The following is a 20,495-nucleotide window of genomic DNA, read 5'->3' as shown; positions in this document are numbered from 1 at the left end:
TTCCCACAAGTGTGTATGGGGGGGGGGGTCAGTATCCCATAATCAAATCCGTTAACAGTACTGCAGGATGCAGGATGACATGCCCCGCTGCCTACCACAGGACAAACAGAAACCCTAAGTAGGCTTCCGTCATGGCACCAGGGCAGATGAATGAGTTAACCCAGGGACTACTTGGTTTCCAGAGGCCTGGTCTTCGTTCCTGCAGCTGAGGAGACTGCAGACTCATCAAAGCCTGGTCCCAGCCAGGTACTGGAAGCCTTTTCTGAGCTGCCCTTCTGGTGTCAGAGGGCATTTCAAATGCCCTCAGCGCAGCGCCCTCTCAATCTTTGCTGGTCTAAACCAGTTCCTCCAAAGGGGGAGATATTGAGGTACAGGCTGGGTTCATACTGGAGTATTCCCAACCACCTCCACTTCTGATGATCACTCTCTCCCCCATGTGTGAAGCAGAACCTGACAGTCAAACTTCAAGACCCTTCCTCAAGTCCAGCTCACTTCCTAAAGCCCTGAGGACACCGGAGTGTACTGTGCCGTGAACTGCCAGTCACTATGGTTACCTGTGGGCCTGGTCCCCAGACAGGCAAGCACCATGGCACCAGGTGCAGGCCCCAGACTGGTTGCAAGCTTCAGGTGAAGGCAGCAGACGACAGGGGTCAGGGGGCAGGGTTAATGCCAGCAGGCGGCCCAAGGCTACTCCCCCAAATCCTCCAGAGATGTACAGGCGGCTACCCACTGCTGCCACTGCGTGAGCCACGGACTCCTCCATCGGGGACCCCACAAAGGCTGGACCTGAAGAAACGGAGGGTGTTCTGAGAGAGGTAGAAAGCAGGAAGCACAAAGAAGAGACCCATCGAAAGACTGGTCAGTAGGGACATCCAGAGAGCACAGAGTAGAAGGGAGCAGATAAAGACAGAAAGAGACAGACGGACAGACAGACAGGAGAATCAGGCAGCAAAGACAGGGACAGAAATACAGGCAAACAGAAAAAAGAACAGGAAGAGAGGTGGGGGCTAGAAAGATGACTCAGCGGTTAAGAGCACTGACTGCTTTCCCAGAGGTCCTGAGTTCAATTCCCAGCAACCACATGGTGGCTCACAACCATCTGTAATGGGGTCTGATGCCTCTTCTGGTGTGTCTGAGGACAGCTACAGTGTACTTATATATCATAAATAAGCACCACAACTGTGCAACTCCAAGTCTAGGGGCTGTGTGCCTCCTTCTGACCTCTGAAGGCACATGTACACAAACATGTACAAAACACAAACATGCATGTAAAATAAAATAAACATATCTAAACAGGTTAGGAGGAGGAGGAGGAGGAGGAGAGATGGGCTGGGCGTGTGGCTGAGTGACCGAGTGCTGGCCTAACACGCCCAAGCTGCACCTTGGGTGCATCCATGAAGTGTGTGTGAGTGGATCGAGCTGCCGCTGCTGACCTGTGACTGAACTGCTGATGTCCTGACAACACAGACAGGAGTCGCTCTTCCTCCCACTTCCTCCCACTCCCTTCTTTTCTTTTCCACTACCTCTGGTGGGTGGGTGGGCTACAAGGGAGGTTAGAGCATTTTAGAAGCATCATTAAAAATAGGTTTTGAAAAAATTAAAGTTACATGTGTGTGTGCGTGCATGTGCTGCTGAAGCTGGGGCGCTGTACATGCCAAACAAGTGTGCTGCCACTTGGCCACGCACATCTGGCTTTTAATGTTTAAAATATTAATTTCATATTACATAAATTAATGTTTATTTTTAATCCCAGACAGAATGAATATTAAAGAGGTTAAGGCAGAGTAAAGAGAGTTAGGGATGCACCCCGTCAGGTGTTATGCATCCTTTAACGCTCTCTTCCTACCCCTTTAAGGCAAGGTCTCTCCCTGGACTTGGAACCTGAGGCTTCTTAGCCAACACCAACAAGCACCAGCAGCTCCTGTCTCTGCCTGCCTCACAGCTGGGGTTCCACGCACAGGTGGGACACTCGACTTGCTGTGTGGGTGCTGTGATTTAAGCCCCAGTCTTCACAAGTACACAGGAAGCATTCTTAGCTGCTGAGCCACCCCTCCCTCTCTAAGCCCGTCTCCAGCCTGGCAGAAAACCTGGGCACTTCCCACGTTCAAAAGTGGCTTTTGCTACAGATGTTTTGTTTTTCTTCATATTTTATAAATTATGTACAATGATCCCTATTACTTTTATATCTAGAATAAAAACATGTTTCTCTGGTGGCCCACACCTTTAATCCCAGCACTCAGGTTCAGAGGCAGGTGGATCTCCAGGAGTTCAAGGTTACCCTGGTCTGGAGAGTGACTTCCAAGCAAGCCAAGCTGACATAATGATACTATGTCTCAAAATAACAAAGCAATACATAAACAAAAACAAACATTCTAGGTAAAAAGGAAGGGGCTATGAGATAGCTCAGAGAGTGGTCATTTGCCCCTGAGTCTGATGAGCTGAGTCAAACCCTAGGACCCACACATGAAAGGACAGACCGGACTCCTTCAGGTTGACCTTCAAGAGAAATTACGTCTTGAACAACCAAATTAAAAAGAAGTCCGTGGTCTCTAGCTGTATGGAGAGGAAAGGGACTTTGCTGATGGGTCCTAAGAGACCCGAGTGACTTTTAGAGTCATGGCTGGGGACAGGGACTCACGGGTGAGGTCAGGCAGGAGCCAGGTGTTGCAGTTGACCTGGTAGAGCAGGACATCACTGCTGAATTCATCGGGGTCCGAGCGCCCCCCGAGGACCACCATGGTGTCCCCCAGCAGGGCTGAGGCATGGAAGAGCCGGGGCCGGGGCTGTGGAGACACACGGGGAGACACGCGTAGGGAAGCCTAGGTGTCAGACCCAGCCTCAGCTCCACACACCTCCCCAACCCACCTGCCACTCATGAACTTCCTTCCCAGCCGCAACCAGCTCATCCCATCCTCTCAACCAGCTCATCCCATCCTCACCCGATTGGGAAGGAAACTCTGGGTCTTACAAAGCAGCCCACAGAACTATCCACTCCCTGTAAAACGTGGTCTCTTCTGCACCCCTCCCTCAGAGGGGCTTGGGGATGTGTACATCACATGCGACTGTCCCTACCAGCACAGGCAGGTCCCTGCTCTCCCACACCCGTGTCCTTGGCCTTAAAGTCACGGACAGGAAAGCACTGACGGGGCTCAGGAAGGGGAGGGATCTGTCAGAGTGGTGGCGGGCAGAAACCATGCCTCCCATTTCCCTGTCAAGAATTCTTCTCTTCAAACCAGGGATGGAAGAAGAAACAATTGGCATTTTCACGGTTCATTTAAAGGGACTGAAAGGAGGGGACAGGAATCTGGGTGGGTGGGGCCAGTCCCTGGGGAACCCCCTTCTGTGGCTACAGCCGCTGTCCTAACCTTGGCCCCCTGAGAAGGTGCCAGCAAGCTCCAGGTGCGGTCAGGACAGTGCAGGGAGTAGAGCTCCGGAGAAGGCGCCGCCAATTCCACATGGAAGCGGAAACCCCCAAACACATAGAGGGAGTCGGTGGCCTCATGGTAGACCGCAGAATGGCCATAGAGACCTAGAGGGGCAGAAGGACCACAGAGATGCAGGAAAGGGCTGACAGCCAGCAGTGACCCCTGACTTCCAGGGCTCCTCTTCTTAATGACCACATCCCTTGCCCAAAAGGCTCTGAGACCAGAGGTGTGGGGAGCCCTTCACTCCTCCCCTCTCCTTAGGGTCTAGAAGACAACTGCAGAGAGAATAGCCAATGGCCGGGAAGGTGTGGCAGAGCAGCCGGGAGAGGCAGGGTGGAGGAATGTCTAACAGGAGGTGCCCAAGGCACGTGGGGGAGACACAGGACACAGGAGGAGAGGACGGAAGAGAATGAAGCGCCCCTGAAAGGTGGGGATCTTAGTAGTCGGGGAAGGAAATGGCAGCTGCACTGAGAGGGAGCGGTGAAGGTCCTCTGGAAAGCTGGCTGCACTCAGGTGACAGCAGGAGAGTCTGTGTTAAGTAGACTGGGCAGTGGCTGACTGTGGCAGTGGGCAGGAAGCTTAGGGAAAGCCCAGACTTAAGGAAAGCTTCCACTGCAGCTTCCTCACCTGTTGGGGGCGTCCCACTCTGGGCTCCAGACACCCACGTGCCGGTTGCCAGCTGGTACTCCAACAACTGCTGGTTGAAGCCATTTTCAGGGGAGTAGCCACCCACCAAGAGCAGAGACAGGCCTCGACGGGCAGTAAGGGTGTGACCAGCGACTGCTGGCAGCTCTATGCTCTGAGGGGCCTGTAAGACAGAGAGCTAATATCATCCAAGGGAGCAGAGGAAGGCTCACTGTACAAACAGAAGTAAAATCAGCCCCAGCTACGGATTCGAGAGTTCTACAGACTGCTTAGACCCCGCCTGCCAGCCAGGGCCACTACACACCCGCTTATTTAGGGATCCCAGAGTCCTTATCCCTGTGCTCGCTCTATTGCTGGGTGGAACTGCATCCCATCAGGCCAATGAGAGTGTTACAGACCCCTGTCCAAGGATCAGCTTAGAGCTACAAATGTATAACCTAGGCCAACCAGTCAAATTCAATTTTATAATTCCCTATCCTACTATGGTGCTGAGTATTGACCCCAGGACCTGGTGTAAGCTAAGTAAGGGAACTACCACTGAGCCACGCCCCCAGCCCCTCACTGGGGATTCTAGGCAGGGTCTCTACCACTGAGCCACGCCCCCAGCCCCTCACTGGAGGATTCTAAGCAGGGGCTCTACCACTGAGCCACACCCCCAGCCCCTCACTGGGGATTCTAGGCAGGGGCTCTACCACTGAGCCACGCCCCCAGCCCCTCACTGGAGGATTCTAAGCAGGGGCTCTACCACTGAGCCACACCCCCAGCCCCTCACTGGGGATTCTAGGCAGGGGCTCTACCACTGAGCCACGCCCCCAGCCCCTCACTGGAGGATTCTAAGCAGGGGCTCTACCACTGAGCCACACCCCCAGCCCCTCACTGGGGATTCTAGGCAGGGGCTCTATCACTGAGCCACGCCCCCAGTCCCTCACTGGGGGATTCTAGGCAGGGGCTCTACCACTGAGCCACGCCCCCAGCCCCTCACTGGGGATTCTAGGCAGGGGCTCTACCACTGAGCCACGCCCCCAGCCCCTCACTGGGGATTCTAGGCAGGGCTCTACCACTGAGCCACGCCCCCAGCCCCTCACTAGGGATTCTAGGCAGGGTCTCTACCACTGAGCCACGCCCCCAGCCCCTCACTGGGGATTCTAGGCAGGGGCTCTATCACTGAGCCACGCCCCCAGTCCCTCACTGGGGATTCTAGGCATTCCTATAGCTAAAATACACCTCCAGGTCATATTCCTGTGCTTCTGTTGGTATCCTGAAGTTAGATTCCTCTAGTGACGAAACTCAAAGGAACTGCAGTGGACATCAGTAGATGTGTTGTGAGGAACAGGGCTAGGATGGAGACAGATGCTCACCTTCTCCTGTCTCCACTGTAGGGTAGTGAGGTTAAGGACCCAGAAGTCACAGGTGATGCCCCCAGCTGTGAGGCCCCCCAGCAGGTACATGGCACCACGGCCAGCAGGTACATAGGCAGCTGCGTGAAAGGAGCGGGGTGATGGGCCTGGGCCCCCATCCTCAGCTCCTGCCAGCATCTGTGTCCACCTGCGCTCACTGACTGAATACCTGGAGCCAAAACACAGAATCAGTCTCATTAAGCAGTCATCCCCGCATCTTTAGAGATGTCCTAGAGTCCGTTGGTTATTTTCCTAAACAATCCTGAGTGGTTTTCTGCAGTAACTCAGATAAGAGATATCTCAGCAGTCCCTAAAATGAGATCTCTTACATAAGAATCTCATCTCACTAGAGTAATCTGCACAGAGAATCTCTTATAAGCATCATTTGTCAATAAAAAAGCCAATGGCCAATGAGCTGAAGCAGGAGAAAGGAGGTGGGACACTGGCAGGAAGAGAGGACTCTGAGAAATAGTGAGAGAATAAGAGGAGACGCAGGGAAGAGACTCTGGGAGAGACACTGAGGAAGAAGCAGGTCAGGACTGACGGAGAAGTGACTAACCATGTGGAAGACACAGGAAAGCTTGAATGGGTTAAATTAGTTACAAGCTTGTCAGGGAATGAGCAAACACTTATGACCAAGGCATTTATTAATAAATAATTAGCCTCAGAGTCATCATTCTGGGAACAGGGGCGAATGAAAGAGGAAAAACGAATTTTTTTTATAGTAGTCCTTACCTATACAAGTTTCCCAGCAGGCCCTGCGGCAGACCCAGTCCCCCAAACATCCACAAAGTAGCATCAGGTCCCTCTACCATAGTATGCCCCAGGCGGTGAAGGAAGCGACTAGCAGTGTCCTGCAGTGGAAATGAGGGGGTCAGAGGTCAGGCCAAGGCCATGTCTCCTGACAAAGGGGAGAGTTTGATGGTAGTCCCAAGAATGGAGGTAGAGGATGCCCACAGGACAAAGCTGTTGCCCTAACTCACAGCTGAGAGGCGGCTGTCCATGAGTGTTTCCCAGACCAACTGCCCACCATCCAGCTTCGTGGCACAGTCTGGGCCACCAAAGCCCTCAGCACAGATGCACACACCTAGGCTCTGAGGACATCAGAAAGCAGCTCAGAGGAGCCCCGAACACCATTCCTACCCTCCCTGGCAGCTCCTGTCCCACCTGTACCTGGTTACAAATCCCTGCCCCCGTGTGGGCGTTGCAGTTCTCAGGACACAGAGCCATGCGGCAGTGAGGCCCAGCCCAGCCCTGAGGACATCGGCAGAGCCCAGCACCTGCAGCCCCATCCTGGGGCACACACTCCTGAGGGACAGGGCAACTGCCAGGGCCTCCTGATCCACATCGGGCAGAGCCCACGGAAGCATTGAATCCCCAGGAGGAGGAGCCATTGGCCTCCCAGTGCAACACAAGTAACCCTGTGGAGAGAGGTAGAGGTGGGCAGAACCCTACTCTGGGCGCTGCTCCTATGCTTGTGGAGAAAAACCACAGAGACCAGCCATTCGCAATGTACCCTCCCCTTACCCAACACCTCAGGTTCCACACATCTCAGTTTTGAGTGGGGAGGCTGTTTTGTTTTTTTAGACAAAATAGCTCGGGCTGGCCTCGAGCTCCCTATATCACTGAGGATGGCCTTGAACCCCTGTCCTCCCTCTCCTTCCCAAGTGCTAGGATTACATGAATGTGCCACCACGCCTGGCTCCTCTTTTATTATTATTCTTTGTTTGTTTGTTTGTTTGTTTTAAAGACTTATTTATTTTTATGTGCATTAGGTAGCAGATCGTCTACAGAACTGGAGTTGTAGACAGTTGTGAGCTGCAATGTGGGTGCTGGGAATTGAACTGGTGTGCTCTGGAAGCCACTGAGCCATTTCTCCAGCCCCACACCTGGCTCTTAATTCCAGCCATTTTCTACCTAAATCTTAGTTAGGCTAGGGCTCTAGATCTACGGTAGAACATGTGCCTACCACAGGCAAGGCCATGGGTTCAGTCCCTGCATTGTAAAGGACATCGAATACTCAAGCCTAGGTTCCTCTGTCTGCCCGCTGCTCGCCCGCCGTCTTCCAGGTTGCCAAGCAAAGCAGAGCCTCCTCTTGGACACTAGCACCGCCTCCCACTGTCTCCTGGCTGCCCTATGTTCTGCCCTCCAGTGACCCTTGTGATCTTGTGAGGGCCACTCTGACCCTGCTATGGTCAACTGCAGAGCTTTCCCAGCTCCCTGCGCTCCTGTGTGACAGCAGTACTCCTGAGAGAGTGCTGTGGTGCGGGCGCACACTGGCGATGCTACTAGCTCTCAGGAGAGAAGGTGACAGGTGCTAGGACATAGTTCAACTGGTAGAGCACTGGCCTAGCAGGGACAAAGCCATGGGTTCGGTCCCCAGCACTGGGGAGCTGGAAGCACAAGGATCAGGATTTCAAGGTCATCCTCAACTACACTGTTGATGGCTAGCCTGGGCTATGAGAAGCTGGCTCTAAAAGGAAGGGCTGGAGGGAGAGGGGGTGGGCACAGTAGAAACTGTGGCTCACCGTGTAATAATCCCATAACTAGGGAGACTGAGAGAATTGGATTGCATGAGTTTGGGGGAATCCTGGGCTTCACAACGAGACCTTCTTTCAAATAAAAAAAAAAAAAACCCCTCCCTTCCTGGTACCCATAGGGCCCTACAGACTCCTCTGAACTCATGACCTCCCACTTTTGCCATCTGTACACCCCAGTCGGCCTGCTCTCAGAGCCTGGTCTTGCTACTCTTCTGCCTGGAGAAGCTGCACTCCCCATCCCCTGACCTTCTGTTTCTAGCCGATTTCCCCCCCTTAAAGACATCTCTGGCCATAGTTCCTGAGGCAAGGTCGGGCCCATTCCCTTCCACTGCCTCAGTAAAAGAGGCAGTTTGTCCCTCTCCCCAGCCCAGAGGGCAGCAGATGTAGCCCTGGCTCATTGCTGTACCCATGTCTGACTCTCTGAGCCCCTCGGTTTCAGTGGCTGCCTCATGGCCTGTGTTTCACACAAGCGAAACCCTTTGCCTCCAGCCTCAGAACTGAGTTACACACAGAAAAGCACTTCCCAAAACTTGCTTAAAGCACCCCATGTAGCCAGTCTGTCCTTGGCATTTCATCCCATGTCCCCATCTCCTAAGTGTCCCATTCTCTCAGCCAGGTGGATGCTGAGGGGTGGACAACCCTTTGGTGTGAACACTCCTGTGTACACTACGAACAGCCCCATCTCTCTGTCTGCCTGCCAGAGGACAGAAGAACCTCTAATTGTCATTCAAGATGTCTCTATACATTGCCAAGGTCCCCATGGGACAAAACTCCCTGGTTGAGAACCATAAGGATGAGGGAATGGCTTAGGGTCCCCCACACCAGTGCCTCAGAGACGCCCTATCCATCCCTTTCTCCAAAACCAACCTACACATCTCAACTAAAGTCCAGAGATGGAGAGAAGCTATGTCATTCAGGAAAAGCACCGTGTCACCTGAAACCCATGCCATCCCCTGAGCTAGAACCTGGGTCCTAAATCCCGTCAATGACAGGAGTAGAAGCATGGGATACAAAGCCTAGTTTAACAAAGTTCAGAACTAGGGCTGGACTGTAGCTTGGGGAGAACGTGTGTCTAGATCCACCACTGAGGGCTAGAGGTGTGGTCAGCAGGAGAGGATCTACCTAGCACCGAAGGGAACCCGTACTGGATTCCACCCCCAACACTGACGGATGAGTAGAAGCCTAACACTGACCAGTCTCACTCCCTCAAGCTCCCATACCAGATAAAGCCTGCACGGTGAGAGGTCTGTCCCGCCGCTGACCACAGAAGGCAGCTATGAGGCTCCGGTCTGACTGGACGACCCCAGTGTCCAGAAAGCGTGGGAATCCATCAAAGGCCAGGACATAGCTCAGCTGAAAAGGATACAGAGTTAAGAATTTGGGATCTGCTTGGAATCTGGGAGACGAGGGCTTCAAGGGGAGAGAACAGAGTGTAGAGGAATGTCCCTCAGATCTCAACTACATGGGATGGTGAGGTAGGTCTGTGAATTCACTGTGAGTCTAGGCTACACAGTAGGAGCCTATACCAAAGACAGACAGACAGACAGACAGACAGACAGACAGACAGACACACACACACACACACACACACACAGGGGGGGTGGGGGTGGTCAGGCAACCTGAGTCTAGGGTGGGCTGTCTGAAAACACTGTGTACATCATTAGTTCCCAGCGTGGGAGGCTACCCCTCCCATCTTGCATCCAAAGCAGACATGGCTAATGAACCAGGCCCTCTGGCACCAAAGCTCTTTCTAAAAGCACTTAGTACTTTAGTAGTGGAACCCCCTACTAATGAATCAGGGTGTGCACACGAGATCTAAGAAGCGCCCATGCCTGGTCTAGGAGGAGGTGCCTGAGGATAGGAAGAATAACAGACAGGGAAACAGGAAAAGAACTGAGAAGCAGGAGGATCTAAGACCCAGTACAAAGGGCTGGATGACCTGACCAATGGCTTCAGACATGTAGGATCAAACAAACCAACCAGTGGCAAGGGGTGGGGATCTATTTAGGGGACCAGGTTGGGAAGGGGACATGGTTCCGGCTTATACACCAAGTCTTAGACCCCTAGTGCTCACTGTGCAAGGGGTGCTGCTGTCTGGAGAGAAGGTGAGGGTGAGTGGGGGACAGAGGGTCCCAGGGGCACAGGGCTGCAGCGCTTCTGTGGCTGAGACAACCCACACACAGTAGGACAGGCCGGGTCCAGCTCTTGCTGTCCCACCACCTGGAGGCAGAAGTCCCCCAAAGCGGCGAGAGCCCAGAGCCACTGAGGACACATTGGTGAGGAGGGCACGACCCCCACACTCCCGGAAGCAGGAGCCACCAGCTCTGCAGAAGGAGATAAAAGACATTGTCTTACCCCATGGGATCCCTAACCCCTCTCTGCCAAACCCCACAAGTTCTTTGACTTACCGGGGGTCCCCATAGTATCCTGGAGAGCAAATCTGACAGTGGGCACCTTCAGTATGGTCCTGGCAGAAGCAGAGCCCACTGAGGTTGTCACAGTGGCCACGACGTGGGTCTCCATGCCCGTTACACTGGCAGGGTCGGCAGCCACCAGAGCCCGTTGCATTGCCAAAGCTGCCAGGCCGGCACCGTTCACAGTGTTCCCCCCATGTCCAGTCTGTGGAGGTCCCAGCAGGTATAACACAAGTCAGGAGCAAGGACAGAAAGGAGCCCAGACCACCTGACTCAGTTGATCCCAGACCCCCCTCCCAAGCTGCTTCAAAGAGTCACACAAGTCCTAGGCCAGGAAAGAAAGCGCAAACCCCAACAGGGTGTGAGGACAAGACAGAGATGACAGAGGAGCAGAGACTGGGGCAGGGGCTCACAGCACAACCTGAGGGGAGTCTCAGAAAGGAAGACACTAGGGCCCTGAAAAGGGAAGGGCCCCAAGGCTGGCTGTGACGCAGCACGGTGGCTTACCCTGGCACTCATCACAGTAGCCAGGTCCCCGCCGGCGGCAATGACTGTGAAAGTTGCAGCCACAGTCTCGAGAGCAGCGTGGGGCAGGGGGTCCTGGGGCAGGTGTGGGTGGTGGCAAATCTGAGGTCCAACCCAGGTCACACACGCAAGTGAAGTCCGGGGGACCGCTACACACACCGTGGCCACAGTCTTCCAGGCACCTGAAGGACCATGAGGAGGCGGGGTGGGGTGGGGGTGAGACTGGGTGGACCCAGAGTCGTCAAAGCACCCCATCTCCACCCACTGCAACACTCTCACAACCGGCTGCCTCTTTCAATGGTCCTGTGCTGTGCAAGTAAATGTGTTTCCAAGGCAACTCTCTCGCACGTGGTGATACCTGTCTCCATAGAAACTACATAGCACCACTATGAAAACCTTTCCTCGCTTCCAACTACGTCCGCTTCCATCTTCCATCCATGGCTATGGCCCACCGTCCAGGAGTATCTTGTTTCTATGGTTACTAGAATTACCTTGGGTACCCTGTCCTTCCACTGAGGTCCTTGTCTGCAAGGTGAGAATCCCCTGCTAACTGGGGACACCGGTTCTCGTGAGAGCCCACTACCATGATCACTTCCTCCCTCTACCTTGAGCAATGTTTCCTGACAATGTTTCCATGGCAACCCACATGTCACTCACGTGCGGTTACAGTGTGTGATGCCATCACCCTGGTAGCCGCGCTGGCAATGACACTCATAGCTGAGAGGCGTGTTGAGGCACGTTGCCCGTGGGTGACACCTCGCCAGACCCAGGCGACATTCATCCACATCTGGACAGCGGGCATAAGCCCAGCGAGCAGGAAGAGCCACAGGCAGCCCCAGGCCCTCTCCCACCCACAGGGAGCAGTTCCCCCCACCCAGGGGTCCGGAGAAGTCCCCCTGTAGGCACCTGTGGAGTGAGAGATCAAAGTGGGTACAATATAGAAACAGGAGACACCCAGGGAAACAGTGACAGGTGAGGACCAGCAGCAGCAAAGAGAGACAGGGAAGGTAGAGGGTTGGCAAGAGATGGCAGTGAGGAAGCAGAAGGGCAGCCACAGAGCACAGGACAGGGCAACAGGGCAGAGAAACAGAGGGAGAGGCAGAAGGCCCACCCACCAGCCAAGTCCTCACCGTCCCAGAGTGGGGTTGTCTTCATTGCCACACCAACCACACTCGTGGCTCTGTAGACACTCGTGACAAGTCAAAAATCCGTGGCAGCTCCTGCAGCGTGGCTCTGAATGCACACTGCAGAGTGATAGTGGTGGGGTCAGCGCCCAGGGCCCGCCCCAGCCAGGAGCCCCATGTCATCAGCCCAGTGCTGGAGTATATACCTGTCGTCCCAGCCACGGCAGCCCCCGTGTGGGTACCGGGCCAGGTAGGCAGCAAACAGGAAGCAGGTGTGAGTTGACTGGCACCAGGCGCACTGGCTAGAGTTGGCCAGGCAGTCCTCACAGGTCAGGCGTCTGGGGGTAAGAGCAGGGTCAGGTCACCCCAGCCCAGCCCCATGCATGCCCACCCCACCCTGGACCTAGCCGGGCTCACTGGCTGCAGAGTGGGGGGCATTCCTCGGGATTCTTCAGAGCGCCTCGGCCCCGGCCTCGCCGGCTGCAGGCTGCGTCACCTTTGCGGTTGGTGCTCTGATGCCACTCACAAAAGGGGTCCTAGGGCAGAGGACCAAGGTCAGAACTCAGTCCATCGCCTGTCCAAACCCCAGCTGCCTCCCCTCCTGCCCTTAGGCTACCTGCAACCACCTCCTCCCAGTGCACACTGCCTGCAGCCCACCTTCACACACAGCCATCTGTCTGTCTACCCCTTAGGACAACAGTACTTCTGTCAGGAGTGAGGGGCAGGTGGATTTACAAGCCTTTGGATCCAGTGAAGGGCAAACAGGGATTTATTCCCAGCCTCAGGCACCAGACCAGGAGCCTACACAAAGCCCAGCCGGAAGCCCAACCTCGTGCCACATGGCAGTGGTCCTAGCACTTGGGAGGCTGAGGCAGAAGCAGCTCATGAGTTGGAGGCCGGCCCATGCTATGTGGCAAGACTGAATACTGGAAAGAAAGGGATGGGTCTGACACCAGTAAAACAAGGCTCTGCTTGGGGCTGAGTAATGGCAAGTCTGGGGCCCATGGCTGCCCTGCAGGTCACCGGAACAAACTCTGCCCACAAACAGGCATTGAGCAGAGGGAGAGGAGTGGCACCAGCAGGGAGCTAGCAGGCCTGACAGTCTGCTCCACGCTCATCTGCTTTCAGTGCACAGACACCCAGCTCCCCCTGGTGATTTGTCTGACCTCTGCCTCAGGGCATGTTCTGACTCCAGGTGCCCATCTGTCCACCTAGCTCCCTCTACTCCCCACGCAAGCCTTAGAGACCGAGGACAATAGACTCTGACCATGCTAAGCCTAAGGGACCCACCCCAGGCCCTGTTCTAGCTGCCTCCTTCATGAATGCCCTACTCCCTCCAGTGGTCCAGTAGACACCTGGGTGCAGGCATGGCAGTCACGATGCTCCTCACAGAGTGGACAGAGGGCAGGCACCAGCACCAGCAAGGACTCGCCGTTCCCGTCATCCTCACAGTGGGCCCTGCCCTGACGCAGGTGACAGGTGGCACTGTTGAGGCACCAGCCACAGCCCTGATCGGCCAGGCAGCCCAGACAGGAGGAGTAGGAGGAGCAGGCCAAAGAGCGGTAGGGCTCCAGGAAGAAGAAGGAGATCTCCTAGGGCAGGTCACGTAGGACAGGAGTTAGGGGCACAGTCCATTGGAGATGAGGATTACAGTTAAAGGTTTGGAGACACCACGCAGCTACAATGGGGAGTCAGGAAATCAGCACAAGAAAAGGGCCAGAGTCTGAAGGACTCTAGAGTCTAGAGGTCAAAGTATGCAATATGCAGAGCAGGAGCCAAGGGAGAAGTCAGACATGACAGAAGACAGAATATAGGTAGAGATCAGGTACAGCTCAGGGGTACAACACTTGCCTAGGACCCACAAGTGAGAGACTGAGAGGGAAGTGACTTGGGGATAGAATCCTTGCCTAGAATCCCCCAGTGAGGGGCTGGGGGCGTGGCTCAGTGGCAGAGCCCCTGCCTAGAATCCCCCAGTGAGGGGCTGGGGGCGTGGCTCAGTGGTAGAGCCCCTGCCTAGAATCCCCCAGTGAGGGGCTGGGGGCATGGCTCAGTGGTAGAGCCCCTGCCTAGAATCCCCCAGTGAGGGGCTGGGGGTGTGGCTCAGTGGTAGAGCACTTGCCTAGAATCCCCCAGTGAGGGGTTGGGGGCGTGGCTCAGTGGTAGAGCACTTACTAGAACGCACGAGGCCCTGGGTTCCATCCTAGTACGTTCCAGAAAAGAATATGGAAATCTTATCAGGACCTGGGGTCAAATGTTAGAGTCTAATGGGTTCAAGGTAAGGTCCAAAGCTGAAGTCAGAAGAATCAAGTGACTTAAAATTTTGTTGTGCTTAGAATTGGGAAAGCCCAGAGGATCTGAGGTCAAAGCCAAGGAACAGAGTTGGAGGCTAGACACTCACACTGCCACCCGGCACTCCAGTCCGATCCCACAGGAGAGTGAGCTCACTGTGCCCAGGGCCTGCGGAGCCATTGAGCTGGCCTCGGATCTCCACAGCATACTTGTTGCCTCGACCGGGCAGTGGGAAGAGGCGACTAGAGCCGGGGCGCTGCAGACGCCGTGTCTCCTTCTCCTGCTGAGCCACCCAGCGTCCCACCTCTTCCTGGAGTGGAGTGAGCAGCAGACAGGGCCTCAGAGCTCTCTACTCTGAGACTCCCAACCCCTCCAAGAACCCCAGATCCTCCTGGAAGAGGGCCTAAGGGATCCTTGGGTTTGGGGAAGCTGTCACCGCCCCTATGAACCCTCCTCAGGGAATCTCGCTTGTCACTCAAACCTTTCTCGCCCTACCCACAATTCCTCGGACATCTGCTCAGTTGAAACCTCCTAGCCCCTTCTTCCTTTAAAGGTAGGTCCCATGTCTCCATGCTCCCCACTGTCCCCAGATCCCTGTTGTTACTATAGATGCCCTGAATCATACTCATGCTCATATTTACCAAAATCACCTCAGAATGTTCTAGAATCCCTCACCATGTTCTCAGTGTCAGGGCCTCTGGCCATCCGGGCCAGGACATGGAGGCGCTGGGCCCGAGCCCACACAGCCACATCTTCGGCCCCAGGGCCACCTGGTCCTCCTGGCAGCATCGGGTAGATGAAGCCTCGGTAGACCAGGGACACATCTGTCTCCGCGCTGGGGGTCAAGGTGATAGTTGTACTTCGGACAATGGAGACCTGTACCATCCGGGAATGGGGTGTATGTGTAAGACCCTGTGCTTATGGGTGGACTGTACCTAAGTACATACCCCTCAGGGAACCAGAGGAGGCAGGACAGCCAAACCACTTTCGCCAAAGGAGAAACTGAGGCAGGACTGAATTAAGGGGACTTGCCCATCATCCCTCTCAGGAACAAATCCAGAGAATATCAACAGGGTCTACTTTGGGCCCAACCCAACCTCATCTTCAGTCATAGTAAAACTCAAAGGACTGAGGGGCCAGAAATTTGCCACAGGAGCAAAGGTGCCTGTCATGCAGGCCTAGAGACCTGAGTTCAGCCCAGAACCAGAAGAACTGGAAGAAGATGGTCAGCTCCACCGTGCTGTCCTCTGACCTACACGTACACACACACTAATAATTTATACTTATAAATGCTTCAAAACTAGCCAAGTATGGTGGCACACACCCATAATACCAGCATGTGAGAGACAGAAGCAAGCAGTTAGCTATGAATTTGAGGCCAACCTGGCCTACAGATGGAGTTCCGGGACAGCCAGGGGTACACAGAGAAACTCTGTCTCAAAAAAAAAAAAAAAAAAAAAACCCCAACCTAACAAACACGTCCTTTAAGCTTGAAGACTGCAACCTCTGGCACCTTTGTTCACAGCTCCCTTCTTCCCCAGCATGCCCTTCTAAAGCTAGCCCAACATTCCCAAAGATCACACAGTACAAGATTTATTTGCTTGCTCCAGTATGATTCTGGAATAACAAACAGACCAACCCAAGAATTCATCACTGGACACTATTTATGTAATTTACATTAGGGACCTGGATTTGTTGGCCCACCCATAAATCCAGCACTTGGGCGTGTATACAGGATTGAGGCTAACCTGGGCTACACAGCCAAACCTTACATCCAAAAATAAGTAACTAAATAAATGCGCAGCAGTGTAACATTTAAATGTAAATGGAGCATTACATAACTGTTCAAAATAAGAAGGGCAGGATGGTACAGTGGCAGAGGCTGGTAACTCAGGAGATAGAGGAAGGCACATCAGGAATCTAAGGCCAGTCTCAGCTGCTAAGCAAGTTCGAGGCCTGCCTCGACTCCGAGAGCGCCTGTTTCAGACAGAGAAGCGGGGCACGGAGGACCATGTGCCTTACAGTATCAGTTACCCAGGAGGCAGACAGGGAGGATCACAGCCTGGGCAATACATCAAGGCTCTGTCTAAGAACAGTACCAGCTAACGAAAAGAGCAAACATATTCCCTATGCTCTGTAACTCAGGAGTGTGCTTGGACAGACTGAGGAAAAAGCAGGCCTTTAACACCAGTACTCGGGAGGCAGAGGCAGGAGGCTTGCCAAGTTTACTGTGGCGGTTACAGTGACGAGGTTCACAATCACCGTGTGTGTGAGGGAAGCGCTAGACTGAGTGAACTGAGGTGGAAAGACCCACGTGAAACCTGAGTGGTACCGGAACAAAGCCAAGAAAGCAAGCTGAGCGCCAGGATTCATCTCTCTGCTTCCTGGCTGCCTCCCACTGCGGCCACCATGCCTTCTCCACCAGGGTGGAGTGAAGCTCTTGGGATTTTTGTTTTGTTTCTGAGACAGAGTCTCACTATAGTACAGGGTGGCTTGGATTTCAAGATTCTCCTCTCCCACCTTAGCCTCCGGCGTCCTGGGATCACAGATACGCACTGGCACATCCAGCTGGAAATCCATTTCCAAGTGAACTTACAGCACGAAGGAGCCCTGAAGACACTACGCTAAGTGAAAGAAGCTGGACACCATAGGCACAGATCACACAACTCCATCTACATCAATGCCCAGAGCTGGCAAATCCGTGGTCAAGGGGTCAGAGAAGAGGGAGATGGGGTAACTGGTACACAAACCTAGACTTGATTTAGGAATGGCAAAAATATTGTTCAACCATCTATTTTGTTTTGTTTTGTTTTGTTTTGTTTGTTCTGAGAAAAGGTTTGTCTACATAGCTCTGGGTGTCTTGGAACTCATGGTGTAGACCAGGCTGGCCTCAAACTCAGAGATTCCCCCTGCCCCTGACTGCTGGGATCAAAGGTGTGTACCACCACGCCCAGCTTGTTCTACAAGCTTTTGATTTTATGTGTTATTTCACCCAGAATCTTTTTCTTTTTTCCTTTTTTTTTTTTTTTTTTCGGAGCTGGGGACCGAACCCAGGGCCTTGTGCTTCCTAAGCAAGCGCTCTGCCACTGAGCCAAATCCCCAACCCCCAGATTCTTTTTCTAAAAAACTTTTTGTAGGGCCTCATAACACGGGATTACCAGTTTACCTACAAGGAGACTAGGGAGAAAGAGAAATGTGAGGTCTGTTGGGTCTAGACAAGCCTGAGCAACCTTAGGAGACCCTGTCTCAAAATAAGAAGTGAAAGAGGGGTTGGGGATTTAGCTCAGTGGTAGAGCGCTTGCCTAGCAAGCGCAAGGCCCTGGGTTCAGTCCCCAGCTCCGGAAAAAAAGAAAAGGAAAAAAAAAAAAAAAAGAAGTGAAAGAACTCTAACTCTAACCCGGCAGTTGAGCACTGAAGACTCCCAGTGAGGGTTAGGGTGTGGCTCAGCTTTGGGCACGTGGGGGAGCATGGACATTTACACAAAGCCCCAGATTCCATCCCAGTACTGTCTACTTCCAGGTCTGTAAGTTTCCATTCCATCCCCAGGGCCATCTGGTCCCACCTTGTCAGGCTGAGAGGCGTTGGGTGGCTGCTGGAAGGTGAGCAGGTGCAGGCCAGGGAGGAAGCTCTGGGTGACACAAGCCTCCAGGGAAGTGACAAAGACGGGTGCTGGCCCCCACCAGCCCACAGTGCCTGAGATCTGCTCCCCTCGGCAGCGTGCCTGCTCTGAGAGGACAGGGGTATGGAGGGTCAATGTGAGGTCGTCTGAGCCGCTCCCCCACTGCTGCTTGCCACTCACCTGGCCGGGGAAGGCAGCTCTCGTTGTGCACACACCAACCTAGGGTGCCAGGTCCTCGGGGAGGAGCCGTGGGGCTGCTGAAGGCCAGGCATGCCTGGCAGTCACTCAGTAGGCGGCCTAGGCCCAGGCAGCTGGCTGCGGGACACTGCAAGGAGGAGTGGAGTCAATATGCACTGTCCTCCGGGACCCAGGAGACCTGAGAGGAACTGTGAAGATGGGCTGGGAGGGGAAGCATAACTAGCAGCCATCAGGAAATGAGCGGGGTTGGCCTACAGGAACACAAGAACAAGGGCTCAGGGATCCAGGCACAAGGTCCTAAACTCAAAGAGACTCAAGTGTTAGGAGAGGTACAGGCTCTGGGTTGGTGACAGTCAGGAGGCAGGAATGAGGATCTTGGGTGGCTGACCACTTAGGCAGGGGGAGTTAAAGGCAGGCCTCTGTGCTGGTGGATGGACGGGCTGGGGTAGTCACTCACAGCTCCTGAGGGAGTCCCGGGAGGGGGTGCGGATTGGCAAGCACCCTGACACCAGCTACATTCGGGGTCCCGGGAGCACACACTGTGGTCTGTGTACATGGAACAGTAGTCCAAGTGGTACTGCAGAGACACAGAACACATGAGGAGATGCTGCCCAAGACCTGGAGCTATCTGCCAAGGCTTGCTCCCTGTACTGTCCAGTTAACCCCAAATGCTCAGCACTTTGAGGGCCCTACCCCACTCCTCCCTCAGCCCTGGAGAACCCCGTACTCTGCCCAATTCTCTCCAATCACCCCTCATTTGCAGAGTCCATACTGCCTCTACCCACAGCCACCGCTCCCCATCACCCCAGTGCTCACATCCAGGGCGGGTGCCTGAAACACGAAGGGGGGCACCTTGTAGGCCATCAAGTCCCCACGAGGCCGGCCACTGTATCCCCCAGCCACCAGCAGGACACTGCCACCGAGAACAGCTGCCACATGTGAGTAACGACCACTAGGGGGCGCTGCTCGACCTAGAATACAGTCACAGCATCAGACCTTCCCCAGCTTCTGTCCTCCTGGCTCCCGCCCTTGCCAGCTTTAGCCCCTACCTAGCCAAGGAAATCCTCCTGGCCTGCCTGGCTCTGCACTTGCTTATTTTCTCGCTTCTCTCAGAGGCCCAGGGCCCTGTACAAAGCATCTCAAACAAAGCATGATCTCTGTGACAGACGGATTCAAATCATACATCAGTTATGAGCTGTATGGCTTTGGGCGGAAGACTCAACTTTGCCAAGTCTGGGTTTCTTTGCCTTAAACTGAACCAGCCCATTGAGAGATGAGATGGGGGGAGGGGGAGTTAGGGAGGGAGGGAGTGGGGGAGGGAGGGGGCAATGAGGGAGAGAGAGGATCTCAATCTGTAGCCCCAGACTGGTCTCAAATTCAGCCCCTCTGAGGATGTGAAGTGTGTACATACAGTTCAACAGTAGTTGGTGACATCTACGAAAGGCAAGCAATAAGCCAGGGAGCCGGTCCATCACGTACAATACCTGCCACCAAGTCTGACAACCTGAGTTCAACCCACATGGTGACCCACATGGTGGAAGGGGAGAACGGACTCCTGCAGGCTGTCAGGCTTTCCACACAAGCTCTGGCTTGGGCCCCAGTGCACGGGCGCACACAGAACAAGACAAAAGGAAAGTGGCAAACAGGTAGGAGGGAGGGCCCCGCTGGGACTGGGACAGAAGTGGCCAAGGCACCCACACTGAGCGCCTAGATCCAACCCAGCCTGGTGCTTTCACCAGGAGTGAACCAAGACACCTCCCCTCTGCTTATGAAAAGTTAATCATGGCTTCCCTGACCTTCTACTGACTCCTACACTTTGAAAGCACATGGGTCTTAGTCCAAGAAATCAGAAATTTGCACATATGTATGTACACATGTACTTCTGCAATGCTAAAGAGCTACTTCAAGGCCTTGCACGTGCCCGGCAAGTGCCACCTGTGAGCCCCGCCCCGGCCCCTTCCCGGTAGATTCTAAGCAAAGGTTGACCACTAAGCCACACTCCCAACCTTTTGTTGGACTCTGAGACAGGGCCATCGCACACAGTCCTGTCCAGATTCAGACTCTACATCCCGCGTCCGCCTACCAAGTCTTGGGGATATAGTGTGTACACCATGTCCACCAGAAAATTGCAGTCTTTTCTACTTTACTATTTCATGCATGTGGTGTATGGTGTATGTTGTACACACCCATGTGTGCACACTCGGAGGCCAAAGGAGGAGGCTCTCCATTTCACGTTTTGAGGCAAAATCTCTCACTAAGCCTGAAGCTCGCTGTTTTGGTGAGTACAGCCGGCCAGCAAGCTCCACCTATCTCTGCCCC

General features: G+C 54.2%; 1 protein-coding gene across 6 annotated transcripts in view; it reads right to left on the bottom strand.

Moving 5' to 3' along the window:
• Positions 1-20,495, bottom strand: part of Megf8 (multiple EGF-like-domains 8) — a 49,367-nt gene that overhangs the window by 14,243 nt on the left and 14,629 nt on the right. For 4 of the 6 annotated variants that reach the window (XR_005502484.2, XM_039106569.2, XM_039106490.2 and 1 more), the window contains exons 9-31: positions 18,993-19,147; positions 18,634-18,753; positions 18,159-18,303; positions 17,922-18,085; positions 15,035-15,235; positions 14,469-14,669; positions 13,426-13,662; positions 12,488-12,606; positions 12,277-12,408; positions 12,077-12,190; positions 11,604-11,852; positions 10,929-11,128; positions 10,416-10,626; positions 10,082-10,331; positions 9,228-9,360; positions 6,641-6,888; positions 6,451-6,561; positions 6,203-6,321; positions 5,429-5,636; positions 4,053-4,233; positions 3,366-3,529; positions 2,639-2,783; positions 555-786 (exon numbers count right to left, since the gene is read on the bottom strand). Coding sequence is in view for 5 of the 6 variants with exons in the window: in XM_039106569.2 (XP_038962497.1) it covers positions 555-786; positions 2,639-2,783; positions 3,366-3,529; positions 4,053-4,233; positions 5,429-5,636; positions 6,203-6,321; positions 6,451-6,561; positions 6,641-6,888; positions 9,228-9,360; positions 10,082-10,331; positions 10,416-10,626; positions 10,929-11,128; positions 11,604-11,852; positions 12,077-12,190; positions 12,277-12,408; positions 12,488-12,606; positions 13,426-13,662; positions 14,469-14,669; positions 15,035-15,235; positions 17,922-18,085; positions 18,159-18,303; positions 18,634-18,753; positions 18,993-19,147 (4,039 nt within the window). In the remaining variant the exon portion in view is untranslated. Of the gene's footprint in view, positions 1-554; positions 787-2,638; positions 2,784-3,365; positions 3,530-4,052; positions 4,234-5,428; positions 5,637-6,202; positions 6,322-6,450; positions 6,562-6,640; positions 6,889-9,227; positions 9,361-10,081; positions 10,332-10,415; positions 10,627-10,928; positions 11,129-11,603; positions 11,853-12,076; positions 12,191-12,276; positions 12,409-12,487; positions 12,607-13,425; positions 13,663-14,468; positions 14,670-15,034; positions 15,236-17,921; positions 18,086-18,158; positions 18,304-18,633; positions 18,754-18,992; positions 19,148-20,495 lie in introns of those variants that run through there. The other 2 variants (XM_006228364.5, XM_039106583.1) reach the window with 2 other exon arrangements.

The sequence above is a fragment of the Rattus norvegicus genome, chromosome 1, assembly GCF_036323735.1.
Source record: "Rattus norvegicus strain BN/NHsdMcwi chromosome 1, GRCr8, whole genome shotgun sequence".
Lineage (NCBI taxonomy): Eukaryota > Metazoa > Chordata > Mammalia > Rodentia > Muridae > Rattus > Rattus norvegicus.
The sequence above is the reverse complement of the archived record's forward strand: the minus strand, read 5'-3'. Positions and strand labels throughout refer to the sequence as shown.